The sequence below is a fragment of the Mus pahari genome, chromosome 4 (assembly GCF_900095145.1).
Source record: "Mus pahari chromosome 4, PAHARI_EIJ_v1.1, whole genome shotgun sequence".
In the NCBI taxonomy this organism is placed as follows: Eukaryota; Metazoa; Chordata; class Mammalia; order Rodentia; family Muridae; genus Mus; species Mus pahari.
Window position 1 is genome coordinate 27589720 of NC_034593.1, and position 11776 is coordinate 27601495.

General features: G+C 46.3%; 1 protein-coding gene across 17 annotated transcripts in view; it reads right to left on the reverse strand.

The window, feature by feature from the left end:
- Positions 1-132: 132 nt before the first annotated feature.
- Pex5l (peroxisomal biogenesis factor 5 like) overlaps positions 133-11776 on the reverse strand; it is a 203677-nt gene continuing 192033 nt past the window's right edge. For all 17 annotated transcript variants that reach the window (XM_021197178.2, XM_021197175.2, XM_021197176.2 and 14 more), the window contains 6 exons: positions 11138-11281; positions 10184-10254; positions 8872-9069; positions 7592-7757; positions 7057-7214; positions 133-5081 (listed from right to left, as the gene is read on the reverse strand). In XM_021197178.2, coding sequence (XP_021052837.1) covers positions 4877-5081; positions 7057-7214; positions 7592-7757; positions 8872-9069; positions 10184-10254; positions 11138-11281 — 942 coding nt within the window. In that variant the 3' untranslated portion in view covers positions 133-4876. The remainder of the gene's footprint in view (positions 5082-7056; positions 7215-7591; positions 7758-8871; positions 9070-10183; positions 10255-11137; positions 11282-11776) is intronic.

The window sequence follows — 11776 nt, forward strand, 5'->3', positions numbered from 1 at the left end:
CCCTCCCTCCTCCCCTCCCTCCCTCCCTCTTTCTTTCTTTTGACAGGGTCTTGAACAGCACAGGCTGGTTTTGAACTCTGTATGGCCAAGGATGATCTTGACTTCCTGATCTTCCTGACTCTTCCTCCCACTTGCTGGGGTTACAGGTGGGTGTCACCATGCCCAGTTAAATGCTGTGTGGGATCAAACCCAGAGCTTTGTGCCTGGTAGGCCAGCACTGTACCCCTTGGAACTCTGTGTTCAGCACCAGCCTCACTGAACTTGAATTGTTCCTTTCCTGACCTTTTCATAAAACTGGGGATATAGAAAAAGTCAGAGAAATGACATTTCCACTGGCTATAAATCATCATCTACCCCTGAATTTGAGTATTTGTGGTCAGGTTGATCAATTCTAGTTTCTGAAGGGACTTTGACCTTGCAAATAGAACAACACTCTACACTTACTCTGTGACATATCGTTCTGATGGGAAACCAAGGGCCACGCCCACTTTGCTTAGGGCGATCTTCATGTGATATCACATTAACCTTCCCGCATAATTTAGAATCCTAAATGCTTTCTATTTCTCCCTAAGCTTTCTGAAAAGAAAACTTGAAATCCATTATTAAGAATTTAAAGTTCGAAGCTTCTTGCGAATGGACAGTTGGGTGGTCTTATCACACCTTTAGCTCTGTTGACCCTCAAATGGGTTTTTAAAGGACACATGTCTGTGCCTGGGTCCCTCAGAGGACGGGCCGGAGACTGGCAGTCACAGTGGATGAACCAACCTGAGAGCAGTGGTCAATGTCAATGTGATCGATAGCAGGCCAACGATCGACAAGACAAGATGGAAAAAGCAAAGAGAAAAAACTGGAACAAGGTTAGGAAGTGCTTGCTTGTTGAGAAGAGTGGAGATACAAGCTAGCCTATGACACCGGTCATGCATGGGGTGAGTGGGCTGGTTTACATTCATGACATTTATATAACATGACGTTATCTCGCATGCTTTGGTTAATAGTCATAGGCAGGTTTTAAGTACTGATGCATGCAATAGTTTTTTGTACCTGAGGTTATATGTTTTGTTGTTTTTTAAAAATTGCCTTTTTACAAACTTTATGCCAGAGTTGATCTATGAACACTCTTTAAAAATATATGGATCTACTTCTTAGCTCAAAACAGCTTAATTCAGCCAGTCCTATAAACAGTGTGAGGAATAGGGTAGGGAACTCTGTGCAGGGAACCCATGTGAAGCTATGTTACAAGGTTGAAGTCATGGATGTTGCCCCTGTGTTTGTTTCCAAAATCAGAGGTCTCAGAAAGGTGGCACACAAATTAAATCTTCCAAAAACCTGGTTTCTAGAATGTTTCTAGAAGCACGTCAGGGTGGGGAAAAAAAAAAAATCCTACCATCGTCACAACACTAATGTAAGTGCAACTCAACCTTGAAGCAATTCAGAAACAAATGAGGAGTGAGCACCCTCTTTTCTCTGCTTCCCCAGGAGGGCACAGATTAAACTCTGTGGTAAGAGGTTTGGGAACTGTGAGATGAACTTCAATTACAGTCAAGTCTAGCCTGGATGGTGGGAGTATCCCAGAACGATTTATCTATAAAAGACTACGAATACTGATCTATGAGTCAATATAACCCTTCAATGAAGATGCCATGGAAATCTGAGAGTGAGTATATTCTGGACATTCCTACCCAATTCTGGCAGAAATCAGACTGGCTGAGAAAGTGCACTTCATTGTTAGTTATTAAAGTTTCTGGTGGGCCATTGGGAAGGGTGTCAGGATGAAGTGCAGAGAACACAGAATCTCTGAGACTGACTTGGTTAGAGGGTTCTTCACTCTTCATCTCTACAGCGCCACCTATAGCCCAGGATGCCCTTAAACTCCTGATCTTCCTCCTTGCACTTCCCAAGTGCTGGGATTACTGTGTACACCACCATGGTCAGTTTATGTGGTGGTGGGCACATGGTACCCACTGAGCTTCACCCCCCAGTTTCCCTCTGTCCTGCCTCTTCTGTGCATAGAGATATTCTATCGGAACTTAGCAATGATGAACGGTTTCCTCTGGATTTTCATCCAATTTACTGGCAAAATCAGTCCAGGGAAGCCACTGAGTGGCCATTTCGTGAATGAATACCATCCTCAGGCTCCTCCCCAGGGCCTCAAAAGAATGCCTCACGCTTTCAAATGGAAAGAGAACAGGCAATTTCTTGCCATAAGAAGCCCTAACAGTTCTGCATTTAAAAAGCATAGGGGGGGGGGGGAAAGCAGAGAAGATGCTGAAGCTCACTGCTTAGTGTCTGCTAGGGCTCTATTTATACACATTTTTACTTTTCAGTTATTGGTTTTTACTTACTATCATTATGATACCACTGATCGCAACTCTTTCCCTCGTAGGCAATACTTTTGAACTTCCTGACAGGTGGTAACCTATAAACATCTGGACTTGATGGACAGAACTGATGGAGTGGATAAAGACCCATCAACATCTGGACTGTGATGGACAGAACTGATGGAGTGGATAAAGACCCATCAAATATCCTACAAATTGTTCCCTAATGGTAAAGTGGAAAACTGTCAACTGTCCCCTAAAATAACTCCCCAGAGTTTGAAGTTACTTTATATTCTAATGGCAACATAAACTTGGGCCACAATATTTGACACAGTTCAGCAACATTCAAATAAAATCAGACTTCTCACATTTGTGCTAGTTGGGCTGTACTTGTGAAGTGACAAGGAGGAAGGTGTGGCGGGTCGGCATCCTGGCCAGCATCAGGTGCTACCGAAGGCCTGGAAGAACATTATGACCAGAAGAGTCATGAAGCTTGTTTGGAACCCTTGGTTCACAAGCTTGGAAGGGACTCTGAGGGGTTCACATCACCTGGTCAGTGAGTGACACTTGGAGTGAGAAAGAAGACAGGAATGGTCACTACACTATCAGCACTGTCCCAGCAGGCAATGCCACACTGTCTGCAGTCTGGCCTGAAGAGGTCTTCCCAATCTGTTTCTAACAGTCTAGAAAATTCTGCTTTTCAAAACACACTTGAGCTGTTCTCTGCTGCTCAGACTATTAGAAAGTGTGTGACTTGTTTCCGTGGCCAGGAGTGGATGCCCCGATGCCCCCCAGTGCCTGCTGCCAACCTGGGGCTACTGCTCTGCCAAAGGGAGTATTGACCATGAAGAGCAAAGCCTGAGGCCACTACAGTGGCCTTATCACCTTGTCCTTATGAGCCAGGAAGCTTAGGTGATAGCTAAGCTTCAAGGGCTTGTAGTAACCTATGAACTTCAGGCATCTCCCAATCCAGGGAACTCTGCAGTGACAGAATGATCCAGTCCGCCTCTGGCACGTTTTCAATCATTAGTAGATGACTCCACAGTCTATATCTGCTTTGACCGAAGCTACAGTTGTTAGTGAAGTGAGTTATTAGTGAGCAACGGATATGAAAGTGTTGGGATCAGACTGTTTTCGGGAAGGCTCTGGAGGCAGGCAGGCTACAGAGGGGAGAGCTGTGCAAAGTGTTATTTTGTAGTGTTTTGCCAATGTTTTTCTAATTTTTAATGAATGCATCTTTTGAAATGACCACTAAGCACCCAAACACACAAAATAATCTGAAGAAATATGTAGGAGGCCAACAGTTAAGTCAGATCTCTGGGCCAGTGGAGAAGGTCTGGCGCTCTGAGTGTTGCTTGTGTCTTCCTGCTGCTCTGTGCTGCTGGGTTACAAATGTGACCCTTCTGTCACTTACAATGTGAGACGTGGACAGCGGGAGTGGGGTGTGTGTGTGCAGTGGGGGGGGGGGGGCGGNGGTTGTTACGGAACTCAGGAAANACTTNGACTTTAGGAAAAATGTATTTATCACGCTTAAGAAATACCATTTGAAATAGTAACAGTTTCAAGGAAATATCATTGTGCACGACAGTTAGAAAGCCAGGAAAACAGGATATTAAAATAAGTTTAACACAACTCATTAGAAATCCGCAGAATTGCCAAGCTTCCTTCTGCAGGGAGAGTGCCCTCGGAACTTTGCTTCCCACTGAGATCCATAGGCTCCCAGAAAGCACACAAAGAAAACTGGGTTTAACATATTTACATTCTATGCAAACACACCTTCCAAACCCTATGCTAAGAAAAACTATTCTTATAATTTTTTTTTTTTTAATTTGGTCCATTGAGCTAACAACTCTGAGTTCTCAAGTCCCACCCTCCCCTACTCCCCCAAGTTAGAAACTGGAGCAGCAAGCCAGAAGCCTGGCAAGGCATCAATAAGATATTAAAGTGCTTATGTACAATCCTAGAAAGGATTTCATTGGGAACAGCAAAAACTTCTAGTGCAAAAACTGCTTTCGCCAGCAAAGCTCTCTCTCTCTCTCTGAAAACAAAGGCTTGCAGTCAAAGTTAGAGCGGGCGAGAGGGAAGCAATGGCTGCCTTGAGTCAGGCTGAGTGTGTACATTTACCAGGGGCCCAAACTATGTTCAGTCTTGCAAAAGGGGTAGACAGGGACAGCCTGAGTTCACCGACTGTGGACAAATTGTCCTGTTCCGTCCCAAGAGTGTCCCTCAGATGTGCCACCAGCTGGGACAGGGACAACAGAACTCAAAGTACACTTGCCATTTGGAAGAGAGCGTAGTTACCTTATCTTGGTTTGTCCTGAGAATCTCAGTTCTTCTCGTGACCCCGACCTTCGCTTTGTGCTTTTGGGTCTGAACAGAGACTGGATCTGTAGAAATCGATTCCCTTGGCTTATATGACCATGGCCTTTTGCCTCTCAGCTTTATCCTTTTAAAAAAAAATTGTTTTGGAAATTCATAATAAAATAGTTTTGTCCCTTTTTAGTATAATAACACAGAAGACAGGTTAGTATCCTTTATTATTCTTTTCTTCTTTTCCTTCAAGGATCCAAATTGAAAGCTCTCAGGAGGACATCCAAGTCACCGAGGTTGGCAGCCTGGAAGAGCTCTGGCTGGTCCATCAGCGACAGGGCAATCCTGAGGGCGGCCCAGATGTTCCCAGAGATGGCTGGGTGAGGGACTTGCTGCTGGGTCCTGCTCTTCCGCTGCAAACTGAGGGCGGTGAGGAAGTTGCTAACAGCTTCTCTAAAGAGGGAGAAAAGCACATCTTAAAATGCTCCAGAGTCAGCACAGGAAAACAAGCAGATCTCTGTGCTGAGCACTGGGTCTCTCCAGGGCTGCTGGGCTCCCTGGTGAGGTTCTCTAGCTAGTCTCCTGTGAGCACCCTTTGCTAAATATAGTGAGCCAGAAAGGGAAAGGAAAAGCCGGTTCGCTAGAAGGGAGGCTAACACGTCCACTGCTAAGTCAGTGCATTTCCACCGCACCAGGAACGACCTGGAGATGTGATCTGTGTGCAGAAGAAATCTATGTACCCCATCTTTAAGAACAAAAATGCCCACCCCACCCCCAAAGCAAAGTGATCTGAATTTGCCTGGTAGTGGCAGAAATAAGCAATTAAGTTTCATTATTAGACCACCTGGGCTTCAGTCCCAGCTGTTGAGCCTTAGGCAAATTTCTTTGCTGAAATTCAGTCCCTTTGTGAAGAATAGGGATAGCAGAAGTCATTTTAGAATTTTGCTGTGGAGTGCCTTGGAGCTAATTTCTGTAAAAGCTTTTATGTTAAGATCAATAGTTCTCTAAGTGTGGTCTGGGGAGCCTGGGGCTTGTGAGGGCAAGATTTTCATTACAAAACCAAGGAAGGCACTTGACCCTTTCACTTCCCCTGCTCACTGCACCCCTCCCCTGCTCCCCTGCTCCCCTCCCCTGCTCCCCTCCCCTGTACCCCTGCTCCCCTGCTCCCCTCCCCTGCTCCCCTCCCCTGTACCCCTGCTCCCCTTCCCTGCTCCCCTCCCCTGCTCACTGCTCCCCTCTTCTGCTCACTGCTCACCTCCCCTGCTCCCCTCCCCTGCTCACTGTTCACCTCCCCTGCTCCCCTGCTCCCCTCTCCTGCTCACTGCTCACCTCCTCTGCTCACTACTCACCTCCCCTGCTCACCTCCCCTGCTTACCTGCTGACCTCCCCTGCTCACCCCCCTACTCACTGCTCCCCTCCCCTGCTCCCCTCCCTTGCTCACCTCCCCTACTCAATGCTCCCCTGCTCACCTCCTCTGCTCACTGCTCACCTCCCCTGCTCACCTCCCGTTCACCTTTCCTGCTCACTGCTCACCCCCCTATTCACCTGCTCACCTCCCCTGTTCACCTACCCTGTTCACCTGCTCACTTCCCCTGCTGACCTCCCTTGCTCACTGCTCACCGCGCACTTGCTCACCTCCCCTGTTCACCTCCCCTGCTCCCCTCCTCCCCTCCCCTGCTGACCTGCTCACTTCATCTGCTTGCCTCCCCATGCCTGGGAGCATGCATATGTGATAGCCCAACAGACAGAATACAAAGGCTGAAAGAAACTGCTCGTAGTAAGCAAGGCGTTAAAGGAGTTTTCCAAAGCACAACACAGCGGTCCTCTTCGGTCTCAGCACAGTTTGGGTTTGGAAAGTGATGATTTTCTTGTAAAGCATGTTATTTCTGATGATACACAAGGTTTTATTACCTTCCAATGAATCTTTTAAAATGCTCCAGTTCAATTTCTGATAGATAAAACTCACATTTTCCAAAGGTGTTGGCCATTTTATTGTTGGCAGGAAGTGTAAAGGGTCCTGGGGGCAGGGAAGGAGCCGGACCAGCTGAGTTATGGCTGTGCAGTGACTTTGCAGCTTTTTGGGCCCTTGACTGTGCCAGGACATTTTAAACAATAAACCATCATTTAAAATTTTCCTCCCTAATGTTATTGAGTTTTAAAAATAAACCCACATTTTTTTTTCTTTCTTTTCCAACTCATTCTATCTGTACATCAGGGTTAGAACAAACTGTATACTTGTTTGTTTTGCCAAGCAGTGGACCTGAAGCCTTCCACAGCAATTTTACCAGGTCTCCATTGGCCTTGTCCCTCTCGAAGATTCCTTTTTCCTCAAATTGCCAACATTAACCGTCTAACTCTCCCTAGTTCCCACAGAATCCCATGGATGCTGAGTCTCCATGCAACTTGCCTGAACCCAGGCATACCTCACCTGTAGGCGCCCAGGTTGATGCAGCTGATCCCCAGGTTGTATCTGGACCGGATGAAACCTGGCTGGATCTCCAGTGCTCTCGTGTAGGCCTCTACAGCTTCCTCACTGCGGTCTCCATTCGCCAAGGTTGCCCCAAGACGGTTCCACAGAGAGTAATCCTTAAGACAAAGACCAGAGCTCCCTAATCTCCAGGAACACTGTGGTAGGGTTCCCACAGCCCCCCTGCAGGTGAAGCAAGCTGGCTGAATGCTTATTCAGTGCTCATGAACAGGGTCTGGACTGAGTTGAATTACTAAAAATTCTCCTGGATGAACTTGGTAAAAAAGAACTTTTATTCCTCAAAGGGCGGTGGTCATTTGATATCTTGTAATGACCCTTTCTATTTTAGGCATTTTGGTACGGACAGCTGCAGCGGTGTACGCAGGTCTACTTGAACTCGCTAGTGGCAGAGGTAAAATGTAGAAGAAATGTACAAAGCTTCACTCATAAAAGCTTGTTTGTTACAAAAAAACCCAGCTGTGCTGGGATTTCTTACCTCTGGCCGAACTGTTAAGGCAGCATTAAATGCATCGATTGCTCTATTGAACTCTCCACTCAGGTGAAACAGAACTCCCAGACCCGTCTGCAGGTCTGGGTCAATCATATCACCATTTTGGTGGGCAGCTTCCAGGTACAGCTCCTTCACTCCTTCCAGAACAGAGCTATGAAAGGAGAATCTGATTCAGCGCACAGGAAGATGGAAGCCCGGGGGCTGGAGTTACAGGCGGCGATGCAGTATTCGACATGCCTGCTGGGACTTTGGAAGAGAACTGTGGTCTTAACTGTTAAGCCATCCCTCTTGCCCCCGACTGAAAGTTTTCTTTAAAAAGTTTAGGGGCTGTGGTGACAACTCAATGACTAAGAGCACTTAATGCTCTTCTAGAAGACCTGTGTTTGTTCCCTGGCACCCATATAGCAGCCAACAATGATGTCACAGGGGAGTGACACCATCTTCTGGCCACTGCAGGCACCAGGCATGCACTGGGTACACAGGTCTATGTTCAGGCAAAATACCCATTTCCATAGAAATTTAAAAAAATAATGCACATATATCTTAGTTTAATGAGAGGACTATTAATACTGTATTATAAAAGCATTGCCAGTAGTCATGAATATGCAATAAAGCACACATACAAGCCACATTAAGGTTCTCATGGGGCAAGCACTGTGGACCATGTGCTTACCAGTGCTTGATCTTTGAAGCTAAGCTGACCAAGGATTCAATGAGAAGGAGTTAGCATTAGGATTCATTGCTAAAATTTAGGACATAGATTTCCTCTGACAGGGATTTAGGTCTATGCACCCCTAGTTCTCAGAGTACTGGTATTAACTCCAAATCAATTGGCTTTAAAATACAGTAGGTGGATAAATGTCTATGAGTGGGCATCATGCTGGTTTTTATGTTTAAAGGACAGCTTCTGAGGTCTAGAGATGTGTTCTCACCCAAAACACCAGCTTGTAACTCTGTGGCAAGGTGGCAGAACCTTGTAAACTGGGCCTGATAGAAGGAAGTCAGGTCATGGAAGCAGTGCGGGAAGGAGATATGGGGAACCTTGACATGCCCCTTGCTTCCCAGCCACCATGAGGAGCTATCTCCTCCACCCTGTGCCTTTGCTTTGATGCATCACGACATCACAGGTCTTAAAGCAATAGGCTAACTGACCACTGTCTAAGTCTTTAAGGATGTGAGCTAAGATAAACCTTTCTCCATCACAAGACGCTTATTTCAGTTATTCTGTCACAGTGCATAGAAGGATTCCACAGCGTGAGGACAACCTGTCAACTGGGGATTTAGACATCCGCCGTGTGAGGCCTGGAGAGCCTTTCTTGTTCTTCACAAGGTACTTGTACTTTGGGTTTTGCTTAATCCAGTTCTTCAGTGCCTCACAAGCATCCTGCTGGTGGCTGGTGTTGGTGTAACTTACAGCCAAGGCCATCAGAGCCTTCAAGTTGTTGGGCTGTAACTCCAGGCACCTCGAGAGAAGGCAAAACACCAACGGTTACAGAGAGATATTTTAATACAGCCTTGAACTCTTTATTAATTAAAACTTGCCAAGTCACTGGAAAGTACTTTATTTCTCCAAATGAAAATCCAGACCAAAGAGTGTTTTGAAAAGAGGTTAAAACATCCTCATGACAGCAGGATTTGGTAATTTTAGTTTTTAAAAGTACTTATTTTTATTTTATGTGTATGACTGTTCTGTGTACTAGGTTTGAGCTTGGTGCCCATGGAATGCTGAAGAAGGCACTGGATTTCTGGAAAAGGAGTCATCGATAGTTGTGAACTTCCATGTGAGTACTGGGAACTGATCCAGAGTCCTGTGCAACAGTAGCCAGTGCTATTAAACACCGAGCCCGTTTTTTTTCCAGCTCTGGCTGTGTTAATGAGCTTTTCTAAAGCCACGAGAAGTGTGGTTGCTGTATCCTTATTATCTTAACTCCCCTAATTGGACTTGAACGAAATTTTGATGCACAGAGACGGGAGGCTGGACAGCATTTTGCAGAGGAGAGGGTGATATCTTTGTTTCTAGACTCATGCAGGCATATAGATATCCCAGGTTATTGTTGTCCCCTGAATCCCTTCCTACTGGCTTCTAACAGGACTTTCCAAACTTAGAAGTGCAAAATAGAGACTACGCACTATGCGGGTTCTAGCACTGGGGTCTGTAGTGGATCTCAGGTGGGAAGGTGTAACAAGCCCAAGATGATGGAGATGCTGGGAGAAGCACGTGCCCAAACTCTGAGGGAGCATCGGGATCCCCTTAGAGATTTTCGTGCTAATGGTGCTTCCTCAGCCCTAACCCCAAGTCAATTGTGATTTCTGAGAGTGTCTAAGACATCTTACAAAAGAATCCCACTGTGCATTGCACGCAGGTTTAGAAATGACCAGTCCAGAGGCTGCAGGTCAGAGTGCTCTAGAATTTGTATCCTGGGATGGGGGTTTAAGTCCTATCTCTGTTTCACATGATCAGAGCTATGTAGGCGTGGCACTTGGCAACCCAGCACAAGCCTTGGACAAATTCTAAGAGCCCGCAGGCAACGTTCTGCCTGTCCCCAACTACGCAATTGCAAACTTAGCTTCATGTACCTCTGGAGGGCGACAATAGCTGCCTGCTCATTTTCATTCTCAGCCTGGGTTATACCAAGAAACTGCCATGCCTGTGAGAACAAGACAAAACAGAAAACCAACCAGCCAACCAAAAGCCCAAACCAAACCAACACAAGAAAACAGACAAAAAGACAAACACAAAGCAGACTGTTACCATTGCAAAGTGAAGCAGGCTTGCTTGCCATTTTAGTTTAGCTGTGGTCCCCTGTGGGGAGCACACTTCATTACAGGGAAGCTACCTGAGGGGAGGACCAGCCACGCACCCCCAGCTCTACTCCTCTGTGATCCCGGACTTTATTTACTCAGCCCTCTAGATGTGACAAGAAGACACAAAGGTGTCTTAACCCCTGCACATTTCCCCAACTCTTCAGCATTGTATGCCGGGACTTAGTGTAGTTTTGAGGACACAGTAGACATCCCATAAACGTTGGGAGAGTAAATCAGGGGTGATACATGGTGTGACTGGAGACCCAGACAAAACTCAGGTTCCTTCCTAAATATCATGGGGTGAGCCTCATGTTTGCCTTTTTTTTTTTTTTAAAGGCTGGATGGTCCTGTGAGGCCCTGGCTGGCCTAGACCTCTCTATGTAGACCAGGCTGGCCTAGAACTCATAGAGTTCTGCCTGTCTCTGCTCCACCCCTGTGTTGGGATGAAAGGTGTGCACCACATTGGCTATCTCTGTGTTTTCTGTCCTTAGTTTTTATCTTCAGGGGCTCTGGGTCTCAAAGATGAGAAGCTCAGTTAGAAAGCAGGCAATGTGTTGCCTTCTAACATGATCAGCCCAAGCCAAGGGAATTGTTGTAAACCTTGCTGATGATGCACCTGCAGCACCCTGCAGCACCCTGCAGCACCCTGCAGCATCCCCTCTCATTCTGACCCCTTAGCACACACAGGCACTATCCTAGTCTGGACAGAGTGAAGGGCAATGCCACCTCAGCGTCTCCAGGGTCCTGAAGAATTGCAGCTTCCATGAACAGGATGGTGACAGGCAGGTCCCCTTCCTTCAGCCTTTTTAAGCCTTCTTCAAATGCTCCAGGCCAGTCCTTGAAGGGATTTTCAGTGTGAAAGTAATATCCCTGTGACACAGAAGGGGCCGCAGCATGACTAATTCATGTCTTCCTTCTTACATCCAGTAAATCCCTCAACAGCGTGTTGCCTCATGGGGGCTATAGGTGCCTCTACTGAAATTAAATCTTTTAAAAAAGATCTAACATGAAATATGTAAACACTCGTCTAGTATTTTCTATGCATTTGCCAACTAGGCAAAAGGCTCACACTCAGTCTTGAAATTAAGTCCTGCTTGGTTTTGGACTGTGGTCATCCCATGACACTAAAATGATTATTTTATGTTAAATTTATCTAACCAATATGATGGACATTTTGATTACTTAAAAACAATTGACAGTGTCATGGTAGCTCATACCTAGCAATTCTGAACAATGGAGACAGGCAGGAGGATCACCCTGTGTTTGCCAGCAGCCTGGGCTACATAGTAAGCTCCAGCCCAGCCTGGGCTACATAGTAAGCTCCAGCCCAGCCTGGGCTACATAGTAAGCTCCAGCCCAGCCTGG